The sequence below is a fragment of the Lathamus discolor genome, chromosome 4 (genome assembly GCF_037157495.1).
Source record: "Lathamus discolor isolate bLatDis1 chromosome 4, bLatDis1.hap1, whole genome shotgun sequence".
Taxonomy (NCBI): domain Eukaryota; kingdom Metazoa; phylum Chordata; class Aves; order Psittaciformes; family Psittacidae; genus Lathamus; species Lathamus discolor.
Window position 1 is genome coordinate 17,867,117 of NC_088887.1, and position 24,484 is coordinate 17,891,600.

Consider the following 24,484-nt stretch of genomic DNA (forward strand, 5'->3'; position numbering starts at 1 on the left):
AAAGCATTAAAGCCTTTAAGGAATTGCCAGCTTTCTACAGAGGTCCTACCTGCTCCAAAAGACTTAAATCCACAGGGTTTTGTTTTTTTTTTTGCTGAAACTATTTCTGTAACACTCCAGCTTTAGGGCCAGGATATGGCCTGGTAGCTGTCTGGCAGGATGCCATAAATACTTGAAGAATTTCCTTGAGCAGATCATCTCCCTTTAAATGTTTATGGATTTTATAGCTAGAATCAGCTGGATCTTCTACAGTCTATGAGTAGATTCTGCTGTTAGGTGTATTCTGCACTTCCCCTGCCTTTGGAGACTGTTCTTCTTAAAAAGGTATTAGACTTGGAACACTTCACAGTCTGTTCTTGATTGTCAGCTGGGGGAGAGGGAAATTTGATACCCAGTGAAGTTACTGCTACTCCTCCATCAAACTGAAGAGGCATCAAGCTAGATTTTTGTGAAGAACTCCCAGAACTTGTATTATTCAGTATTTTCATTAGTGACAAGAATAAAGGAACAGAGGTTGAACTTATTAAACTTTTAGATGGCACCTTGCTGGGAGGGGCTGCAAATATGCTGGAAAACAGACTTAGTATTCAAAACAGCTTTGATTATCTGAGAAAGTCTGGAAAAAAAAGAGATGTTGTTCAAAAAAGACATGCAAAATTCTACAATTACTTAGGAAAAATCAGCTATTCAAATGTAGTAGGACTAGCTGTGTGGGAGCTACAATGCCAGCATTGGAAGACAGGATCTGGACTTACCATGGAAGCAAGCCAAAATGAGCCAAAAATTCCTACAAGTCTGAGCAGGCCTGCATGCAGCACTGCATGCCTTTAAGAAAAAGGCAAATGTTGGTCAAGAATGACACATACAGCTAACCATGCTGCTGTATAGAGGGATGGACTAGAAGGCAACCTAATGCATCTTTCAGTCCCATTTCCTGAGTTTTCAGTGATACTGTATTTGACAAGAAGGAAAGTCTCACTGCTTGTTTCACACTGGTGAGCATCTCTGAGCTGTGCCTTATTGTCGCTGACAGACCACCTCAGTATCCATTTTAAGACAGATCTAGCCCTCTGATCACAGGAGGTAACAAGAGAACCAACTCCTATTGCTTTTGGAAGTCTCTTCCAGCAGCTCTCCTTTCTGATCAGTAAAAGCTTTTCTCAGATTTTCTACCTAAATAGAGTAAAAATCAGTCTCTCCTTTTTTCTTCTTCTTTTTTTTTTTTTTCTCTTTTATACTCCTTACTTTAATTTGCACTTTCCCCACACTTCCTACTTCGATTCTTCTCAAAGATATTTCAGCAACCAACAATGCTATCAGGACAGGATTTATTTTGCTTTGGGGACTGAGTATGTGTTTTTAGCCGTGTGGGTACTCTATGCAACACAGCTGCTTGCAGCACATAGTCCAAGGGCTTAAATTCCTAGCCCAAGCATATTCTTCCCAGTCCTGTTACAAGGAGATGTCCCAGGTTGCTGCAGGGGAGTGCAAGTCATCTGTTGAATCCTGTGTCGACTGTTTAAAATCTCTTCCAGATGCATGCATCTCTTGCTCCTCAGATCTCCAATAGTTGCTAATTACTCATCTTCTATGAACTGTGGGTTTAACTTGACAACTATTGTTTCTGTAGCAGAGGCAGTACAGGGTGTTCTCTGCGGACACGTGAGTTGCTTAGTGCCTGCTACAGATCGGTGATGAGTCTGTACAGCAAAACAAAGTCAATAAGGAATGTGCATTATGGTCTGCAATGGCCTTAAAAGCATTTGAAATCCCTGGTGACTCTGATGACCCTTCTATAATTTCCATATCCATTCCAATCTCTTTCCACGTGCCTCACCTCTTATTTCTCCAAATGCAGATAGAGATTGATCAACTTTTTCTACAACCATCCCCTTTCCTGGTGGTGATAGCTAGTTCAAAGTGGGCAAGTCCCTCAACTGCTCTCTAACCATATGCTCTACAAGAACATCAGAGTAAGATGTGATGCTCTGACATTACAGACAATGTGCTGGTCATTTAAATAGTGCAAAGTTGCAGTGAAAGAGTCTATCCCTGAAAGTAAAGTTCATCTCTGATAACTGTTCACATCAGTGGAACCGTAATAGGGGTTGAGTTAGCCTAAAGACTTTCCTCATGGAAAATTGTTCTCAGAAAATAGGTTGTTCTCTCCCCTCAACTCACATAGACACGGGTACTTAAGAATCCAGCTGGTTCATAGACCAAAAGGTGTGCCAGACCTGAAAGAAGCCAACCACAAGCAAGAGGCTTAATGAGAGAAGGGATATTTTAAATCCTGGAGAAGTTCTGGTTTGTGTTTGCTTATCCCTGACTTTAATACAAGCTTTAGCTGAACCAGAAAGAACATTCTAGATGTCCAGCTAAGAGAGGTATCACCGTGAAGGGAAGATCCTGCCCCTGGGAAGACATAAACTAGTAATGCTTTGGAGACCTTCCTAGCCTATTAAATATGGAATAAGAAATTGTCCATCTTACTGCCACTTGAGACCCAGCTCTTCCAAAGTTTGAGGAAACTAATCACCATTAGAAAACAAGGGTCAGTAGGTGATAATTAAGTAGCTTGGGGATCTATTAAAAAAACTTTAGGAATCAGTGTTTACACTATGAAGTTACAAATTAGCTGCAATGGGCATTGTTAAGGAACCATTTTTATAAGACAAACACTGAACGTGTGCACATTAGAAGAGTTCTCCCATGATTAGAAACCACAGCACTAGTCATTTTATCCTATCCTTAAATTAGAAACTTAATGCCTCAGTTTATTAGCAGAAGGAAATTCTATTACATTCAAGCAATGTTAAGATACAGAAAAGCACAATTTTTGTGCAGCTTTGCAAAAAAAAGTAGTTGGAGCAAAGCTGCTGACAATTACAGTTCAATGCTTCAATGATTTAACAACTTGAATGAATTAATATCTGTAGAGTCACAAACATCTAGGAATTCTCCAGCAGTTATGGTCGTCAGGAAACAAAGTAGCTGAAGCAATGACATTGGTAGCAGCCAGTGCTGGGACTTCAGGAGGAACTAGAGCCCTTTCAACGCTCAGCACTTTGTACATGAACATGCCATTTGTTGCTAGTGGAATTAGCATGTAAAAACTCCCATATTCTGTGTTGTTCAAGAATTACTCTTAACCAGGAACCCCAAACAGCTTTGCACTAATCACTGTCTGAGCTTTACTTGATTAGTGCTGTTCAGCATGAGCCTCTGCACAATGGCATCTCCTCTTCTGAAAGAGGAGCCTCACTGGACAGCCAAGTTCAACCAGACCCAAGTAATGGACAATGGCAAGTGCGTACAAGCTGTCTGCTCCCCACAATAAATGTCCCAGATGTCCCATGTTGCCACCCGTGTCTTCTGGAAAAAGCTGTTAATTAGCATACAGCCTGTTTGCTTTTCTGGATTACAGCCACTCTAACCTGACACCACCATCATGAAGGGCAGCAATTTGCACCCTCCCACTGCACCCTGGAATCTGGAAAACGTGAATCTATTTCTCCGCAGCATGCACTGCCTACAACAACCATTTCACATGATCATGCAGTCTCCACAGAGCGCATCCCATCTGTAATTGGTGTTTCCTGCTGTTACTATGGATCTATATCACTTGTGAAACTCTGCCAATCCCAGGCTACCAAATCATACTGTTTACTTATCTCAACCAACCCACCTGTACTATGATACCAGTTTCTGCTAGCACAGATGTGACAATCCACTGCAACTCAGTAGTGCCAAAAGTGCAACAGATTGATGGTGACCCCTTTCTGGCAGTATTTCAACATCACTTTCCACAAGCATGGTAGGTTTAGGATTAGCTGCAATAAACATCAGTGTGTACTGAACTGTGGTCCATTGACAGACATTACTCTTACGTATATAAAATCCTCTGTTGGCAGACACAAGCAACCTGCTCCCTTATAATGCTGTAGTGCATGAAAATGGCTGCTCAGGACTCCCACATCAAGCAGATACAAGCCTACTTCGTTAGCTTCCTTCTAGAGGGTGAGCATCTTCTACCAGCATGCGCTCCTCCACTTAACATCACTTGTATTTCTGACTATTGAGGGAGACAGAGATGTCTCGCGCTGCCTTCAGGCTCTAAATGGCTTTCTGTATCTTTATTTTCCTGCAGCACTTCAAGGATCAGTTTTCTTCATGCCTCAGAGAAGTGGTATCTAAATCATTTTAAGCTGAAACAGGGACAGAATAAGCTGTGCAAATCATTTTCTAGTAGAACCTTAATTACATCCTGCAGTGTCTCATCCTCAGCAAACCACTAGCAATAAAATTCTGCATTTCATTTGAGAACCAACAGGGCTGGGGTTTTCTGTTTTGTTTTCCCCAATTGACATATACATAATCTAGCCTGGGACTTTGTTCCACAGCATTTTTGTCAAGGGCTCCAGAGAGTATGCCTGTAACTCCTAAATCTTTCTCAGGTTCGCATTCAATTTGCCAGTTATACAACTGTAGCTAAAGAAAGAGATGTTCTGTTTGCAGGAAGGTGTTTGCCAGATCCCCACTGGCAATGGCAAAAAGTGATTTATGATCAGCTTTAGTTAACATGGCCCTTCAAACAGATTTTAAAAAGTCTTTACAGCTGTGGCCTAATGCCAAGGCCTTTTCTATAAGAATATATTCAATTTTAGCTTTTTTTTTTTTTGTGCCTTGCAACTCAAATAAAAAGGCAAATGGGTACAAATATTGAATACACCCCTTTGATTATACAAAGGGCCTTTTACCTTCTGAATCTACCAGGTCCCCCCATGCTGAAGCATTACAAATCTGTGCCTTTTCCAGTTTGTTGTTTGTACAGGGGTGTTGATGACTGTTAATTCCTCAGCTCATCCCTTTGCGTAACAGTTACATTTTCTTAAGTTGTCCCAGAAAGGTGGATTTGCCTGTTCCCTTTTTTAGGAGCGCAAATTAGAAGGATTAACTATACTCCTGACCCCATGTTTATATGTGAATTTACACATAGGGTTCACACTAAACAGGTGTCCCTCTTCCCTTTTGGGGCTGCTACCCTCTGCTGCCGCTACGAAAAAGTCTTTATAATACTGTCATCACTGTCATGAGCACAGGCATGCCCTGGCACGTACAAATTCCTCAAGGGATGAAACCACTGCAGTTCTTGTGTCTCCTCTCAAGCACCAGATGCAGTTGGTTTGTGTTGCTCCCACAGCATGCACAAGTACTTAAACTTCAATCTCAGGCTCAAGCTACAGATGCCTTGCCCACTTTTTCTTGGCTCCTCCATTGTTTTCATTGCCCTCATGACCCCTCAGGCTGGGCTAAGGGCTGGGTTACCAACTTCCTTTGCTGGCAGACTTGAATGAGGTTTCATCAAGACCAAATTCTGGGATCTCCAGCACTTGTTTTGCACTTTCTTTGCCCAGTCCAACTCAGCAGTTCTGCAGGCCCTGCAGTCTTAGTCTGAGCCTCAGTTCATGACCCAAGCCCTTGCTAGCTGTCACTACACTTCTCAAACAGTTCTCCAGTTGCTGTAACAGATTCATAATTAGCCTACTTGAATATTCAATGCCAAACACCCCCAAGCCATGTACTGCAGATGTGGCCAGCTTTCCTGAATCCCGACAGCCACAGCACAACACCTCCATAGGGCTGTGTATTACAGGACACAGGACAGAGCCAAAGGGAAAAGAAGCTCTACAAGGAGCTCACCAACAGGAAACAATCTTGATTCTCTAGAAACTATGTGGCTTCTTCTTGGGAAGACTGGGCTCAGCCCCAGGAAGCCCTTGTAACATCAATCACAGGTTATAAGAAGAGCTGTACATCTTCTATTTGGAAGCTTCATTTTTAATGTCTGGATATTTCCCCTTTTGCTGGCACTACCTTTTCCAGCTGCGCATAAGCTTTCTCTAGTTGTCCATGCTTCTGGAGAGCTTCAGTGCAGGTAGGATGGCTGTCCTTCATATGAAAAATTCACCATTGTTTGGGGAGTTCAGAAAACCTAGGACCCCTGTATAGCGCAAAGTGATGAATTAAAGAAGAAAATCCCCCACCAGCACCCCTGCACAAGCAATTAGAAAAGGCAGACCACAGCTCTGAGAGAAACTCAAGATGTAGGAAGGACATTTTCTTTAACTTCATCTTACAACCAAGCACCCTTACTTTCCCAAGCACCCTTCATCTAACCTATGAATATGTAAAGCAAGGACACCAGACTTACAGCCAAGTGATTTTCCACTCCAGGCACATGGAACATGATGAAAGTAGATTTGTGGGTGTTTGTGCTTGACTCGGCAGAGAAAAAAAATGAGGGAGGGACTGTGTTTGAGGGAGGGTATCAAAGATCAGAGCCAGATGCTCCTGCACAGAGCCCTGGATTTGCAGGAAATTAAGAAGGTAGAGAAGGTGAGGTGAAGGCTGTGTTTGAAGTGAGAGTCAAGGGGTTCTGAAGCTTACAACCATCCAGGGTGCTTGCAGGGAACTATGGTGCATGCCAAAACCATACCACAGTGGCCTGGGGTGCTTTCATTATACAAAGCCTGGGAGAGCAGAGGCTGTAAATGTAGCTTCAAAAGGAGCTTCATCTTAAAGTCTTAGCTCTCAGGGCCTATCAAACATTTATGCTGACTACCACTCCTACTCTTTGCTTAAGAGAAAGAACCTGAAATAACCTTTGCTACAGACTGAACTACTACAGCTCTACTGGCTGTGTAGGAGACTGGCAGGGAGCTGTGAGAAACAACCAGAAATGGTGTTGAACGTTGCAGCTGATGTCTCTATTCAGTCAGAAGTGAAAGAAGCAGGAAAATCTGGTCTGGAACCTGAAAGGGAAGACAGAAAACTGTGCTAGAAATATTGGTTGAATTAGCCATGTTAGGAGTGATATGTAGAGTAAGGTATAAGATACATTGTTCGTATAAGAGTATTGTCAGTTTTTGCTTTTACCTTACTTAAGGTTCACACTTTTTGGGAAGCCTCCAGACTGGCCTCAAAAGTGGATCTGTTGCCTCTGCAGCTGTGAGAGAGACTGTGGAGGAGAAGGAAGAAAGCAGACCCTGTGCAGAAATCAAAAGGACGACAGAGTGGCTCTAGGAGAAGATGGAAAGAAGGTATTAATTACCCTTATTTGCTTTAAAATATTTTGGTTGTGCAACGGAAGCTGAGAATGAGACAGCCAGAGTGCTCAAGGTTTTCACTGGAGGAAGCCGTTACTATTAATAGCAGACAATACACACAACATTCATTTACTCCCTCACAGTTCGGTCCCTTCCAACGCAAACCATTCTGTGATTCCATGATTCTATGACCAAACTGAATCAGGCATTGGAAACAGTGAGAGGTCAGGCCAGGAGAAGGAGGACCATAGAGGCTGGACAAACTGCTTGGTGAATTCAGGTGTCCAGGGAAGTTCCCTCCCCCACAAAAAATCCCAAAGGGAGCAAGGGCTGCCAGGTGCACAAGATCCTGCATGAGGTGTGTGGGATTCGAGGATGATGAGGGGACTGGAGCACCTCCCGTGTGAAGACAGGCTGAGGAAGTTGGGGCTTTTCAGCCTGGAGAAGAGAAGGCTGCATTGAGACCTCATAGCAGCCTTCCAGTACCTGAAGGGGGCCTATAGGGATGCTGGGGAGGGACTCTGCGTCAGGGACTGTAGTGACAGGACAAGGGGTAACGGGTTCAAACTGGAGCAGGGCAAGTTCAGGTAAGATCTTAGGCAGAAGCTCTTCCCTGTGAGGGTGCTGAGCCGCTGGCACAGGGTGCCCAGAGAAGCTGTGGCTGCCCCATCCCTGGCAGTGCTCAAGGCCAGGTTGGATGGGGATTGGAGCAACCTGCCCTGGTGGAAGGTGTCCCTCCCCGTGGCAGGGGGTTGGAACGGGATGATCATAAGGTCCTTCCAACCCAACCCTGTCTGTGGCTCTATGACTCCTGAGGCGCACAGGAGCGGAGTTAGGGACTCCGCCACTGAGCCGCCGCGGGAACTATAGCTCCCATCAAGCACCGCGGCACCACAACAGCTGCTAGCGCCGCCATCTTTGTGCGGGGCTGGCGGCTGCGGCCACCATCTTTGGTCAGGGCGTCGCCACCTACTAACAGGGCTTGTGGCACCGGTGGCGGGTCGCGCATGCGCAGTACGGCGGAGGTGGCGGCGGCATGCGGCGGCAGGTGCTGGCTTTATGGGCGCTGCTGTGGTGGCTGGATCCCGCCATGGCGGGCGGTCCCGCAGGTGAGCGGGGCTCGAGGCTCCTCGCCTTGCTCGGCCGTGAGGGTGTTGCGAGCGGTGGGGAACGGGATGTGGCTTCGCTGTAGGAGGGGCGGGTTGATGGTCCGGACTGCAGCGGCGGGTCCTGTGAGGGGAGTCTCACCTCAGACAGCACCCCGCTGTGGCCACCTGGGGTGAAAAGGAAGCCGGGAAGAGGGGGCCGCCTAAACCACTGCTCCGTCCCTGAACCCTTTCAGTGTCGGTTCTCTTCTCCCCTCCCCCCCCGCCTTGCTTTAAGCATCCCCTCTTTGGGCTGCAGGGACTGAACAGTGCTGGCGTGTTTTAGGAGACTCTGGTGCATCGCTGTTGCCAGCTGGACCAGGAATGTTCAGCTCCCGCTAGTTGTTTTGGTAGTGTAAGGGATGGATTCCTATGACTTTTCCTTCCTGTGTGTTTTAGATACCAAATGGAAAATAATAACGGACCAAATTAAGAAAGCTGTGGAAGTCTATAAGCCATGTGTAAAGGAGAATTGCAGCTGCCACCAAAGGTGAGAGACTAGTTTCCTTTTGCCTGCAGAGGCCTCTGGCCATGAGAGGAAATACTGTTGCCGGCACTGATGGTTGGGAATCAGGTAGAGAATGTTTGGGCTTAAGGTTGCAGCCATCATAGAATCAGCTAGGTTAGAAAAGACCTTTAAGATCATTGTTCTGGGTTCAGCTATGACTGGTATAGCTGAACCCAGGACAACCATCTAGTCCAGCTCTTACCCCAGGACTCCTAAGACACCGCTAAACCATGTCACTAAGGGTGAATGCTTCCAGGGACGGTGAGTCCACCACTGCCCTGGGCGGCCTGTTCCTGATCACCCTTTTGGTGAAGAAATTTTTGATAATATCCAGTCTAAACCTCCTCTGGCACAGCTTGAGGCCATTTCCTCTTGTCCTCTCACTTGATACTTGGGAACAGAGACCAGCCCCCTTCTGGCTCCATCCTACTGTCAGGCAGTTGTAGAGAGCAGTAAGGTCCCTCCGAGCCTTCTTTTCTCCAGACTAAATTCCCCCAGGTCCCTCAGCTGTTCCCCACCCCACTTGTGCTCCAGGCCCTGCACCAGCTCTATTTCCCTTCTCTGGCCCTGCTCCAGCACCTCAGTGTCTCTCTTGTAGTGAGAGGCCCAGAACTGAACACAGATTTCAAGGTGCAGCTTCACCAGTGCAGGGTGGCAGTCACTGCCCTGGCCCTGCTGCCAGATTATTGCAGATACAGGCCAGGATGCTGTTGGTTTTCTTGGCTGCCTGCCCCCAAGCTGCTCATGTTCAGCACCATCAGTCAGCACCCGCAGGTTCTTTTCCACTGAGCAGTCTTCCAGCCACTTGCCCCCAAGCCTGGAGTGTTTCATGGTCATGGTGCTTGCAAGGAGGAGGTTATTAATGGCACTGCATGAAACAGATCGATGTCCCTAGTTCCAGTAGAAGGTGTGTCCATCTGCAAACTGATCACACTCCTTGTTGTGCGTACACATTGAACATGGACTGTGTCAGCATTTTGTACATGATCATGCGATAAACCATGTATGTAGCTGGTGATATCTGTATCTTAACAATCCACTTCTTCCTTTTCCCTCAGTGCAGTGTTGCTAGCAAGTCTTTCATGTGGGCTTTTAAAAGCTACCTTTCACTTGTCACTTAGGCTACAAAGACATTGATGGTTCATAAAACTGCAACTTTCTTCCTCAAACTCATTACATCTGCATCCCTACCAGATTGCTTATCCTTTGGTCAGCCCATCTGCACAATGGCAATTCTTTATGTAGTTTTACTGGTTTCCGCCTGATTACAAAATAGAAGAATCCTGGATGTTGGAGGGAACATCTTCAGACTGTCAAGTCCATCCCTCTGCTCAAGCAGGGCTGCCATGACTGTGGCCAGTGAGGCTTGAATATCTCATAGAATAGGAACTCTCTGGGCAAACAGAGAGAAACAGTCTCTCTGGGCAACCTGTTCCAGTGTTTGACCACCCTTACAGTAGGATCACCCCAACAGCGCTAAATTAAACTAAGGCGCTGAGTCAGTGTCTACGAAAAAGTGTGAAGGATATCTCCATGGCTGTTACAATCTGACAGTGTTAAATTCTCCAAGCAGTTTGATCTGAGGACCTCTAAACTAAGTTTATAGAAGCTGCATCCTGTATTTTCTTCTGTTCACTAGGCTTATGTTTTCACACTGTGTTCCTGGAGCTCACTGGTGATGTGTGGACATGCTACATCGGCCTGTCCTGGGCTGGCTTTCACTGCACCCAGCAGTATTGGGTGATTCTCTTCTTTGCAACTAGACTCTTCTGTTCTATTTTAATGTCTAAACAGCATGACATTGTGTGAGGAATTTGGTCTTGGCCCGTTGTTCATGGAAGGCCAGAGCACAAACTTTGCAACTCAGAGGTTAAGTGAGCTGAAGACTTTTACTCATAACCTGCCAGGGTATGTAAGGTGCTTTCTGGATGAGGAACTAGAGTTGTCCGTGTTGATTTAGCCTCAGAGTCCTGTCCTGGGCTTTCTGTTTGGGCAAACAGCACATAGTCAAAGAGTGAAGGTTTGACTTTTGACTCTCTGAGTAACAGCTCTTCAAAGTGACTTATATGAAATTCTCTGTTATGCCACGCGTAGCAGCACTCCTGGAAGATACTAACAGCTTGTTTTAGCTAGAAGTCTGTTCTGTATACTGCAGTAATTTAATGCACAGTATCCTTCATATTGTACGTAATAATGGCTGGTTGTTGTGTTTCAGTGTCTGGAAGCAGGACCTGGCTCCTTTTCAAGGTGGCATTTCCAAGGAAATAATGTCAGATGTGGTGAGCCGGAAGCTTGGGACACACTACCAGATCATTAAGAACAAATTGTATCGTGAGAAGGACTGCTTGTTCCCTGCAAGGTAAGTGCTGTGCTGAAGATCTTGTCACCCTACCTGGTACACAGCACTGCTTCCAATGCTGCCAAGTTGAAAGTCATTGAGTACAATTATATTTCAGAAGTCTGAATTCCTTATCAGAACAGAAACATAGAAAATGATGTTTGAGGCTTAAATGTAGCAGGAGGTATGTGTCATTGTGGCACTTTAGTGTACAAAGGGTTGGTTGGTTGTGGGATCCCAGAGAAAGCTGCAGATCAGACCAGATTTACCAGAATGTGTTATTTCATTGGTGTCTATACTGCACTGGGGCTTAGAGGCTGCTAGAGGTAGTTCCCAGCCTGCATCATGGTATGGCTTAGGCTTGCCATCTCCTTTGCTCCTGTGCAGAGGGAAAGGCCTACAAGAGACTGCAGGATTCTGCCTTCTCTTTGTGGCACTTTCCCGTATGGCATTTCTCTACAGATGCAGTGGAGTTGAGCACTTCCTTCTGGAGATCATCAACCGCCTTCCCGACATGGAAATGGTGATCAATGTGCGAGACTACCCCCAGGTCCCCACATGGATGAAACCCATTATCCCAGTCTTCTCCTTCAGTAAGGTGTGTACACCTTTAAAAGCTGGTCATTTCTGAGTCATGCATGTTCTCATTTCTCTTGGAAACCTACTTTTGAGGATGGTTTCCACAGATTTTGTGTGTGTCAAAATTGTCTGCTCTTTATGTTTGCTTTTGCTTCCAGTTTTCTGGCAGACAGGCTTGCAGATTTATCAATAGAACAGTTTTTAGCTCATTAGCTTCTCTTCCAGGTCAAAAATTGTACCTCTACCACAGTGGAATGATGCACAGCTGGATGGGATATATGCCAGCATTGCTGTCATTTTCTACAGTGCCCCTGTTAAAATTGTAGCTGCAGTTTATCAGCATTGTTGAGGCTTTTTTGATCATCAGTCAGCTGTCATCCAGTTCATCTCATTTAATGTGAATATTTTAGTCCTCTCTTTTCTGGTACCACAGATAAGTGTTTCCAGTTTTCTTCTCTGTAATATTCTTGCCTCCTGTGAGCCCTTTTCCCCTGGATACTGTTTTCCATCTGCAGACATGCACACATGCCCAGAGGTGCATACATTTGCTCTCTGCTTCTCTGTTCCCACACTCGAGAGCCCTCCCATATGTTTTCCCACCTCTCCCATTATTAAACCTGACTCTAGCATGGTGTCTCATCCTTTCCAACAAAATACTGTTGCACCTCAAGCTTCAGCTAATCTTGCTATGGTTTAATGTATGCCCAATATGCCTAAATCCTGCACCCTCGCTACCTAACCCTGATCATGGTCCTGGTCATAGCTGAAGCCCAACAGAAAGTAAGATGCAAAAAGAGGCAGTAAACCATTTGGTCTTGCTAGTTCAGGCCCTATTCTGTTTCTGCTAACTTGTAGTATCTTACTCTGAACCCAGGTCTTCAGCTCATGCAGTCTGAACCATAATATGGTCTATACCTATTGCCTAGGCCCCAGCGATAAAACTCTCTGGATTTTTAGAGCAGCATTGCAAGAACTGTCATTCAATAACCATGTTTGCTGCCAAATGTAGTAGTAAGCCGGTAAGCTGTCTTGACCCTTGCATAGCCTTAACTCTAGCCAGCAGAACCCAAACTGATGCAGAGCAGGTTGCAGGAGTTCAATCTCTGCAGCTGTATTCATCATCCTGCCCTTGGGTGCCTTGCAGGACCCAGCAAGAAACTGATTTCTCCAGTCAGTGTTTTCCAGTATCTGAACTGTGACCTCAGCCCTGTCCATGACTGAAACCCAGTGACCCAGGCAAAGCTCACATTTAACCATTCCTTGTGTGGAAGGCTCCAGGATGCTTTCCAGGGTGCTTTCTAAGGCTGAAAGCATAAGGGATTGAAGGATTGTCCTACCCTGCACCTCAGAAGAGTGGTGGTGGAGCTGTCATTATTTCTTACCAATGCCTGTTTATGCCAAGACTGAGAAGGAAGCAGATCATACAGGCACACACACATTTCACTTCGAAGGGATCTCAAGGGTCACCCTGACTCTCAAAACAGGACCAGCTAGATCTGGGTGCTCTGGGCTACATCCTGCCCAGGTCTGAGCATCCTGGATACGGGGTGTCCCCAGACAGTGTTTGACCTCCATCAGAGTGAAAACATGTTCCCAATATCTAGTTAGAATTTCCTGTCTTGTAATCAAAGCCTGTTGCCTCTCATTCTGTCTCTGCACTTCTGAAAGGAGTCTGATCCATCTTATTTGAATTCTCCCATTAAGAGTCAGCATTTAGATTCCCCCAAGCCTCCTCTTGTGTGCGTGAACAAACCCATTCCTCAGCCCCTGTTTCTATGTCATGTGCACCAACCTGCTGACTATGTTGGAGGCCTTGGAACCTCTCCAGGATCTCCAGGTGACAGGTAGATGGATAATTATATAGGAAGTTCATTATTATTGCAAGGAAGCGACCTATAGTTTGGTTTCATGAAAGGATTGAGTCTTACTTAAGTGCTTGTATCCCCTCTGGTTATATGGGGATTTAAGCATCCAAATAGGAGTGAGGAAATGAAATTCTTACAAGAGCTGGGTATTTGTTTCAGTGAATTAAGTGAGCTCTAGGAAGGCTGGAATGAACGGAAGTGTGGGAAACCTAAATGTCAAAGTGTAAGTGCTTCTGTGTCTGAGGAAATAATAATGCTTTTTAACTTCTCTTTAGTAGAAAACATTTGTAGCTACACATAGGCACAAGTCTTCAGAAAAATGAAAGGAGCTCCGGTCTTCTGCTATTTACTCATCAGCTATATCACAGACCTCTTTTGTTATTTTCTAGTGTGAAGGTCCCGTGTTGTCATGCAGCCTTTCTAACATCATTGAAACATCTCATTACTGGGCTTTCTTCCGAAGAACCCCAGTAGCACCATGGTGACAGCAAAGCTCTCATGGCTGCTCATGGCATGGTAATGGAGCAAGCCAACAGAACTCCCAGAAGTGACATTCATTACTGGTGGGCTCAGTGAGTAAACTGAAGTAGATATTACCCTTATTCTTACATTACTCTTCTTTTTCTTAAGACACCTGATTACAATGATATCATGTATCCTGCCTGGACATTTTGGGAAGGAGGACCAGCTGTTTGGCCAATTTATCCAACAGGTTTAGGGCGCTGGGACCTTATGAGAGAGGACCTCAAAAGGTAGGTTTTGGAAGTGATTATGTGTGTGTGTAGGTTTAATGGAAGACAAACGCACAGTAAAATCCATCAAGCACTGGGCAGCGTTGGGCCAGTGTTGAAATCTAAGACCATAGGTCTGTTGGCCTGCTTGCTTCTCATTAACTACATACAGCCTAGCTACTGTATAGGAATTCTCCTTGGAAACCTTGGATGATGTAACTAGAAGTTATTATGAGCTTTTCTGTTTCCAACACTTGAGTAAGAAATGCAGAGGACAAAATAATACCCATTCTTCATGCTGTCAGGGCCAGATTACTATCATTTTTGCTGGGATAGGGATTGTCAATAACATAGCAGTTATCTTTTGTCTGCAGACATCTCCCCTGACATATGGAAATGTTTTCCTTTGTTTCCAACTACTTCCGTAGAAGCTGTGGTTTTTTCACTGCAGGGATGATCTGGGATGTTTGTGTAAGCTTCTGGAAGGGTAAAGGAAAGCCGTCTTTAGATCTGGTTTTACTTGAGTGTCATTGTGCAATAGAGAAACCTGGAATCATTCCCAAGAATCAAGAGTCATTACTGGGCTGAGAGTAAGACAGAAGATGTTTCTGACTGGGAGTCTTTCTTCTGGCAAGATTTTTGACTGTTAGCAGAATAAGGGGCAGTTTCCCATGGAGAGGGACAAAGTGTACAACAGTGAGTGAACATAGATACAGTTACAAGAAAACCACCTTTATGTCAATCACCTGACATCAGAATGCAAGATTGAGTGTTTCTTTCTTCAAAATCTGATCTATAGGACTAATCATAGCTGAAGCCTAATGTGATGTAATACAATGAAGGTCCAAAGCATTTACTTATCTTTGCTTTCTCAGTGAGCCCCACTTGTGTCACTGGGTTATAAGTAGGTGCAAAGCTTGATCAGTCTGGGGATTAGGACCTACATGTCAAGCCAGGTGCAACAGAAAAGTACCACAAAGAGTTCCCCAGAGGGAGGCAGGTGATGGCACTGACAAAAGTAAAACATGTGAACAGCTGTTTTGAAGGACTTGCTTAGATGTAAAATGAAAGTTATTTGGGAAAACAACGAACCCCTGTGTTTTAAATGCAAAACATGAGGCAGGGTTGGTTGGTTGGTTGTTCTTTGCTGGGGTTTTCCAATTGGGAAATGAATGAAATTGGGAAATGGTTAGAAACTCTCTAGTCATTTTGCACTGTCCATATTCAGTGAAGTACAGAAAAAGAAAGCAATAGTACAAAATGTGGATTCAAATTTGAGGTAAATTTTAATGCCCTAGGTTTAAGGTTTCGTGAGGGGATTGTGTGCAATTCACTGTTTTGGCTGAAAGGTGTACTGAAAAGAAACCTGTATTGTGTTGCCTTAAACACAGTACTCATAGGAAAACCTGTTCCATTGGACCTGGCTGAGAGGTTTTTCTGCCCTAATGAAGAAGTTGACTTCCATTGAAAAACAGAGAATAATATAAAGAGATTATGCTGTGACAACTGATGAGAGTGCTGTTTCCTTGTTATGTTAAATCATTCATTGCCATGTATAAACAATATTTTCAGATCTGCAGAAAAATGGCCATGGATGAAAAAAATCTCTAAAGGATATTTCCGAGGATCCAGGTGAGCACATTTTCCTGTAGCAGGAGATTCTACTGACACATGTTGTGACAGGTGTCTGTGTGCAGAAGTTTCTGTATCTCGAAGACCTAAACAAGTGTAAACCAGAATGTAGTTTATTTTTAAAGCAAAGTGAAACATTCTGTACAGCAGCATTTCACCGTTAATGATTCTCGATAAGAATTGCCATTTGCAACCAGTTTATTATGAAAGTCTAATAGTGGAAACAGAAGCTGTGATGAATTTGGTATGTTATTCCTTAATGAGTACAACTGTCACACTAGGAAACAACTTGTTTTGTTCTGTGAAGGGAACTGCAGATGCATGATACACATTTAAAGATTTCGTGTTGATGTGCATGCTGCTTGCTATTATGAAGACTTTTATTTGCTATGCAAGTGCTTGACACTGAATCAAAAGTACTCTTGCTTTAAGTTACCTGAGTGGTGGGGGGTAAGAGAGTAGATTATTTTTGCCCTTCCTCCAGTGACAGCTTGGAAACAATGATAAACTGAGTTCTTTGTTTCTCCCCCATCCCCAGTAGGGAAGGATCTGACAGATACCAGGTAGGCTCAGGAGGTGATGAGCAGCAAGTCTCAGGGGTGTCATAACCTTGTTTATCAATGGTGTTTTATATTAGTGTTGGCATTGAAGATGCTTAGCATCTCTTAACTCCCTTCCAAGTCAGAGAAAGCTGAAGTATTTGGCACCTGTCAGGGTAAAGCCTGAAGGAAACATCATCTCTGCTCGTTTGGCTTGGGAATTGCTCAAATAATGCTATTAAATATTTAGTAAGTGAAATTAAAAAACATGGCCTCAAATCACTTCAGGATACATAATTCATTCTCTTCTGCTAATATGGCATTGGACAGAAGTACACTGTATGTTAGGAACTTAATAATGTGTTTTGGGCACATAGAGAGGTTAGCCACATAAAGAGGCAGGGTCTTGAACCCTGTAGTTTGTTACCTATGTTGGATCATGTGGGTAGGCTGTTACTGATGGCATTTTTTTTTTTTTTGCAGAACGAGCCCTGAGAGAGATCCGCTCATTTTGCTGTCCCGAGAAAACCCAGAACTTGTTGATGCTGAGTACACCAAAAACCAGGCTTGGAAATCTGAAAAGGTGTGTGGATGCTGTCTGTCTCATGAGTGTAAAGGCCAGAAAGGGTAGCAGTGCAAGATGGCTTTGATGATTGAGAAGTATCTTCTGGGGTCTGTGGGTGATCCTTTAGTGTGGAGGAGGCTTGTAGTTCCCTTAATGGCCACACCTCTGAAGGATGAAAGGAAGGTAGGTATCTCTAGGGCCTGTCAGGCCAAATGTTTGTCTTCCATCTACACTTCTTCAAGGAAACTAGCACACATAAGAAAATGAATCAATGCCACTCCCCTCCTTTTCCACTACAACAGAATTATTCAACTCTTCCCCTTCTATCCTTGAGCTGCCTGTGTGGTGTTACCAGTCTTAAACCTTTTTCTATAATCTCAATTTCCTGGTCTTGTTGTTGATAACTTTCTGATAACTGCTGCTGCTAACCCTTTAGTTCCATACTTAGTTTACAGTCCAGCTCTTTACAGACAATCTTGGCTAATCCAGTTATACTTGGCTTCACATAGTCCTTTGTCCCAAGCTGTTTTCCACTCTGTAGTTGCCAGCTAAACATTATCATTTAATGTGTTTGTGCTGGCGTTTGCTTACAGGCAGTGTGTAATTTACTGAGCTCTTTGTCTTGTTTGAAGGGCTGGGAATTCTTAATAATACTTCTAAGAGCCCACTAGAGAAGGTTTTCTCAGAAGTAGGAATAGAGGGCTTTGAGATCTCAGGTTTGTTTCTAACTGAGAATGAAAACAAATATGAAATCACCACATAAAACTTACCAATCTTTTAAAATTCTCTTTATTTTAAGGATACATTAGGAAAGCCTGCTGCAAAGGAAATTCCCCTGGTTGATCACTGCAAATACAAGTAAGAGCTTTGATTAGTAAGTTGTTCAAGGGCTGCAGGTTATGTCTTTCCTTGTATGGTGTAAGGTCTCATTTTATTTTAAGGTCTAATTCCAGCAACCAGCTCCATGCACATAAGGAAGCCTGTGAACAGACATAAGGCAGTTGAAAATTTGAGAGATTAGCATGGCCTCTTTCAGCATCAGCTTTCCCTTGTCAGGTCAGGAGAAATAAAGTGCTTTGGGGAAAGTAAAGGTCTTAGATCACTAATAAGCAAATAGATATTTTTTAATCAAAAAGGCTTTCTATAATTTTTTCTTTACATTCCTGTACCAAGTGGTGTGTCCTGAATAATTTTTTCAGTGCTACAGTGATAGCATTGCTCTCTTCAAAGACATAGGGAACTAAGGAATCTTGTCTTTATGTGCATACTGAGGCAAATACTGCCACTGGACGTGTATAGTAAAAGAGAACCTGAAATATGATTGAGCAGGTATAGTATTGACTCATATTTTGTATGTTGTTTGAAAGAATGTGGGTTTTGATTTACAAAGGTTTTTAGTTTCTAACTGCTTTAGAGAGGGGGTTTTGGTATAATATTCTTGTGGGTTTCTGTGTAAAAATATAAGCTCAGTGTGTATGCACTCGTATGTGTGATGTTTTGCTGCTTGTTTTGCTTTAAAACTACCTAGTTATGATTCTGCCAGATAGAATCTGCTGATAGAACTCAGTCATTTGGCTGGATCTGTGTTTTTGTGCAAATGTGATTGACTTGTCTCATTTCATATTCACTAGACTGTTGCCCAGATTTCTCCCTTCTGTTGTTGCACATAGAAATGTTGCCCATTTCTGCTGCCTCCTAAGACTCTCATACAGTGCAGGCTGAGGCATTCTCACATACTTTTGTCTAGTAGGGTCAGCATGAACTCCTTGCTGCTTCCTGCGGGGCAGGTGCTGCAGTAGGCTGTCTGAGAGCAGTGCTCAATGACTTGGCTGAGGTCATGGATGGTGGGAGCTGTGTCTGGAACTGGACAAAGGCATTTCCTTGCTTCCAGACCACTGTTTGTGTTAAATCTCTACATGTATTTGTTGATTTCCTCATGCCGGCCTAGAGCTCCCAGGTAATACGAAGAACACAACATCAGTTCAGATTTACTCCTTGTCACTTGCTGCTGTAATTCCTATCTCACCCAAAATATATACAATATAGAAGCCCCATTTCACCCAAAATAGCTTCATTAAAAGAAGCACTCCCTTTTCCCAGCTCAAAATGTTTGACATCAAAGTTCGGTTATATATGAACTGAGGGGTTTTACTCGCAGGAAGAACAGCTTTCTATGTAATTGGAGAAACACAGGTTTAAAAAAGAAAGCAAGTAAACAACCAACCATCCCTCTGAGATACAGTTTGCTAAGAGAAATCCTCCCCAATCAAGCCCACTTTACTGATTTGGCAGAAAATACTGAAAACCAAATTGTGGAGTCTTTGTTATCTGCTAAGTCCATCTGTTGTGTGCTAGCCTCTTTAACCTCCTAGGGTTGCATTCCCAACAATCAGATTCAGATTAAAGCAAAATCCCAGAGAAAAAACAAAAAATAAACCCCCAGCTGAGATAGATGTGACAAAGCAGAGCAATGAACAGAAAAGCTCACTGCAAGATGAGAGAACTGGGAAAAAGCTCCTTGTGGTGACAGTCTCTGAAGCTGTAGAGTCACAGGATCAGCGTCCACGTTGAGATCTTCAATGCTTTGCCTGCAATTGTCCATGAGGCTTCCCTTGGTTTGACACAGGCAGGTAGAGCCTCACACCTTGATTTTCTCCCTCAATTTGAACAGGTAACAGAAGCTCACCTAGAACAGCCTTATTTTCAGCTCACTTTTCCTGTGAGTAGCTTCAAATAAACTTTTTTGCTTTGTTTTAGTGGCCGGCGCGCAACTCCGGTGTGTGAGGGAGATCCCCTTGCTCCTAGTGGCTGCCTGTGAGGGAAGATTGGCTACTGCTCAGAGCCCAGTTTCTTAGTGAATTTCCTAACAAAACATTAGGTGTAACCAAGGACCTTCTCTTTGCTTCTCCTTTTAAAGGTATCTGTTCAATTTCCGGGGAGTGGCCGCCAGTTTCCGGTTGAAACACCTTTTCTTATGTGGTTCACTTGTCTTTCACGTTGGAGAAGAGTGGTTGGAATTCTTTTATCCGCAGCTGAAGCCTTGGGTCCACTACATCCCAGTCAGATCGGACCTCTCTGATGTCAGGTGTGAGACTCCAAGCGTGCTCAGTGGAGCATTGCATGCCACAGGAAAATGCTGCTGTGTTTGGGAAGGTGGTTTGGTTTGTATTGCTCTAGGAAGTGCCTCCAATCTTGGGCATCTGACAAAGGCTCTTGGAGTTCATGTTCTTTTCTCTGTATTACTGCCACAAAAGAATCCTTTGCTCATATTACTTGGATAGTAATGGTTTTATTGGAGTTTATAGGTCAGTCACCCTCACTGAATCAGCAGGCACTAGGCACTTAATGTGCAAGTGTGGCCTGCAGAACAGATAGAGGGGAAGAGGAACTTAACTCTGGGCCAGAAATGCTCGCAGATTCCACCATGCCATCAGGAACAGAAATGGAACAAATGAGAAGGGCAGTTTTCTTCTGTGCTCTGAAATGATGAGCACCAGTCCCTTGCTCAGCTGTAGATCCTTAATTATAGAATCAGCTGGGTTGGAAAAGACCTTTTAAGATCATTAAGTCAGACTGTTACCCCCAGGTAACAGTGGTGACTGCCAAGGCCACCACTAATCCATGTCACTGGGGGCCACATCTGCACGGGGTGTGAGCACTTCCAGGGATGGTGATTCCACCACTGCCCTGGGCAGCCTGTTGCAATGGCTGAGCACCCTTTGGGGAAGGAATTGTTCCTCATCACCACCTAAACCTCCCCTGGTGCAGCTTGAAGCCGTTTCCTCTTGTCCTGTCCCTTGTTCCTTGGGAGCAGAGCCCAGCCCCCTCCTGTCTCCATCCTCCTGTCAGGCAGTTGTAGAGAGCGATAAGGTCCCGCCTGAGCCTTCTGCAGACTAAACCCCCCCAGTTCCTTGAAGTAATTCCTCATAAGACTTGTGCTCCAGTCCCTTCATGAGCTCCAATGCCCTTCTATGGACTCGCTGTTATCCTCTGCAGTAGTTTAGCTAAGGGACAGCGTTCTCCCCTGAGCAAATTGTTTCATGGCTGTTTTGTTGGTCTTCATTTAGGGAGCTGTTGCAGTTTGTAAAGGAAAATGATGCCATAGCACAAGAAATTTCAGACAGGTAAGTTGTGTGTCCTGCCTCTCAGGCAGTCTTCTTCCAAAGCATTTGCTTATGCAGCATTTGAAGGGGTTACCTATCAAAGACAACCTGCTGTTAAAAGGGTGCAGCATAATTGATCTGCAGTAACAACAGCAGATGGGTTGGAGAAGGTGTAACAAGCAGGGGGAACCAGGGAACAAGATTATCTGCTTTAGTCCTTGGTTCAGATGTGACCCATGTCAGGAACCCCACAGAAAGCTCTCAGAGGATGGGAGCTTTCATCTGGGAAAGAGGTGAGCTGACCCCTGGGAACCGTGTCTGCATTGTATCATTGTGTGTGTAGGCTGGCAGTAACTGGCTTCTGAAGCAGCATGCTTCGGTGCTGCTCAGGCTGTATCTGATATGTGAAATCTGATAGTTATTATCCCAGATAACAAATACCATCTTGAGGGTGACAAAAGCACTGCAACTGTCAGCTGCAAGTGTGAGTGAAGATTGTGAAATTAAAATAGACGGGACAGAGCAGTGTATGTTGTTTCACATTTAAAACACAGAGGAGTGAAAGCTGATAAACATATAAAACAAAACCAAAGACTTGTAGGAACTGAGAATTGGTTCTGACTGTGCTTTGTGTATCTCTAGGGGACGCCAGTTCATCACTGAGCACTTGCAGATGGAGGATGTCTCTTGCTACTGGGAGCATCTGCTTTCTGAATATTCCCAAGCCTTGACTTACAAAGTGAAAAGGAAGAAGAGCTACAGTGAGATTGCTCCTGAACGGATGAAAACAGAACTGTAGAGACTTCTCTGTTTCTTCTTTTTTTTCAGGCTTCTTCAACTCAGACTGATCTCTGTGGAAATCTGAAGATCAGTGTATCTTCTTCGTGTTCTCCCAGACTTCTTATTCTTTACTCTAGAACTACAGAGAGCCGCAGTAGGCTGCTGAAATCACTCCCATACAGTGGGACCCTGTTGTACTGTTGCTGTAAGATTGTTTAGTACAATGTTGGACAATGATAACTATTGAAAGGGGCGGTTATGGTCAGGCCTGGAAGACGGTTGTTAGCATCTGGGACTTAGTTACTTACCTGCCTCAGAATGATCCTAAAGCCCATGCAGTCATGAGAAACCTTTCTGCAAATTTTACTGGACTTTTTACCAAGTCATCTGTACTTCTAGACAAGGCAACAACTGTCAGTGGCACTCAGTCAGGAGATACCTGCCCCTTTCTTTGGCAAGCAGTCAATGTTTTCTCATCTGTGAGGGTATTGATACTCAGGGTATTAGGTGTTCTCTGACAAAAGCAGGTAGTGGGGTTTGGGTTCACCTTTTTATGTAGCTTAGAGCTTAATGTTTATACCAGGTTTTAGAGGTGGTTTAGAGATTGATGGTGTCATGATTTAAACCCAGCTGGTAACTCAGCAGCACGCAGCTGTTTGCTCACTCTCCCCACTTCTTCTTGCCCCTCTCTGGGCACAATGGGGAGGAGAACTGAAATAGTGTAAACCCCACGGGTTGAGATAAAAACAGTCTAATAACTGAAGTATAATATAAAACTCCTACTACTAATGATAAGGGAAATAACAAGGGGAGAGAATATAAAACTAAAAAGAGAGGAAAAACAATGAACACAAGTGATGCACAATACAATCGGTCACCACCCACCCACCAATACCCAGCACATCCCGAGCAGCGATTGGTCCCTTCTGGGTGACTCCCCACAGTTTCTGTCCTGGGCATAATGTGCTGTGGTATGATATACCCCTTTGGCTAGTTTGGGTCAGGTGTCCTGGCTCTGCTTCCTCTCTGCTTCCAGTGCCCCTTGTCACTGGCAGAGCATGAGACTGAAAAGTCCTTGATCAGGGTAAGCACTATTTGGCAGCAACTAAACCATCAGTGTATTGTCAGCATTGCTGTCAGACTAAAGCCAAAACAACAGCACTGCACCAGCTACTAGGAAGGAGAAAAATAACTTGCAGCTGAGCCCAGGACAGATGGCAAGGCTTTGATGTGCCATTGAAGGGACGAGTGGTCCTTGGACAGTTAAGCTACCTACCTCACAGGGGAGCAGACGGTGATGTTGACATTACACAGTGTTGAGCCTGAGTAGCACAATCAGGTGGCTGGCAACTGAGATAAAGATGGTTTGTCCTCCCAACAGATGAGCTGGGTGCCCAAACAGCCATGCAGAACTGAGCCCCTTGAACAAGCTCCCACTGGCTGGCTGGCCTTAAGGTCAGAACCCAGAGAAAGGATATGCAGAGGTGGATTCAGCTCTTCTTTTTTCCAGGTGTTCACAGATTCTCTGCTCTGATCCCTTCTGCAGTCTTTCTAGGGTTGCTTTTGGTTGGGTTTTTTTGAGGCTGGTAGCAAATCTGATCACTTCAGTATTTGCTTTTCATCCCCATAGCTGTTTCCCTCCTTTTTTCCTCTCCTTCAGTTTGCTTGAAGCAATGTCTCCAGTCACACAGTGGCAGCTACTCCTCACAACTCATTTTGAGTTCAGTCATAGATTGCTTGCATGTACTGTATTTATGCCCACTGCAGGCTGCTCACCCAGAGGGAGTGTAGTCTCTGAGATTCTCTGCATCCCCTGAGTTGAAGGGCCTGTGAGGAAGCAGCATCTTCTCTGGCATCCAGGCAGGTGCTCAGAAGAGCATGGGTGGCAGCAGCATGGGATTGCAGGAGGGCCAATCTAAACACAAATCTGTAAGTTAAGGTAGCTTGCAATTACTTATCTTATAAACTCCTTTGGAGGCTTAGAGTGAGCACCCTTGATAAAGTGGCCTCAAGGCTCAGGAAGCAGCATGCTAATGAAAGAGAGGGACTGCACAGCTTCCTCTGCTGTCAGTTTGGATCGGGGAGAAGAAAACACTAGAAGAAATAGTAACCCCAAGCACACCTGCACAGGTATGTGCTCACACAGCAAGAAGCCTCGCAGCACTGCCAGGCTCCAGTGCAGGGATTTAACTGCTCCCGTGCTGATTCATCAGGAGTCAGGGTACTAGAATGGCCTGGTTTCTGGGGAAAAGAACTGCAAGAGTGGAAAGGGCTTTCTGGGTTTGTATTTTTAGTCACTGGAGAGACAGAATCACAGAATACCAGGTTGGAAAGGACATCAAGGATCATCTGGTCCAACTTTTCTAGGCAAAGCATCACTTCCCTGGGGAGATTATTCCAGACATTCTGAAATGGTTATGTACGATATTTTTAGTCCTTTTTTAATGAAGTGCTTTGGAATAAAATGAAGTTTTGTTGGATGCATCATTGTCACAATTCCGGTGAGGTGTCTGGGTAAGCCCTGTCCGTTTCACCAGCGATGGTGAAGTGTCTGGTTTTTGTCTGTCACGATAGTGTTTAGGGGTGTCTC

General features: G+C 44.5%; 1 protein-coding gene across 1 annotated transcript; it reads left to right on the forward strand.

The window, feature by feature from the left end:
• Window positions 1-8,047: 8,047 nt before the first annotated feature.
• On the forward strand, window positions 8,048-24,374 carry POGLUT1 (protein O-glucosyltransferase 1). Its single transcript, XM_065676419.1, has 11 exons — window positions 8,048-8,218; window positions 8,654-8,744; window positions 10,978-11,121; window positions 11,563-11,698; window positions 14,175-14,296; window positions 15,848-15,907; window positions 16,930-17,029; window positions 17,811-17,869; window positions 19,929-20,096; window positions 21,079-21,135; window positions 21,757-24,374. Exons 1-11 carry the CDS (start codon window positions 8,146-8,148, stop codon window positions 21,911-21,913), a joined length of 1,167 nt encoding a protein of 388 aa, XP_065532491.1. The 5' UTR covers window positions 8,048-8,145; the 3' UTR covers window positions 21,914-24,374.
• The last annotated feature ends 110 nt before the right edge of the window (window positions 24,375-24,484 follow it).

Coding starts and splice junctions, on each gene's coding strand:
- POGLUT1 (XM_065676419.1), top strand. CDS start 8,146: ATGCGGCGGCAGGTGCTGGCTTTATGGGCGCTGCTGTGGTGGCTGGAT. Junction 8,745..10,977: donor AATTGCAGCTGCCACCAAAG/GTGAGAGACTAG, acceptor GTTGTGTTTCAG/TGTCTGGAAGCAGGACCTGG. Junction 15,908..16,929: donor GGATATTTCCGAGGATCCAG/GTGAGCACATTT, acceptor TTTTTTTTGCAG/AACGAGCCCTGAGAGAGATC.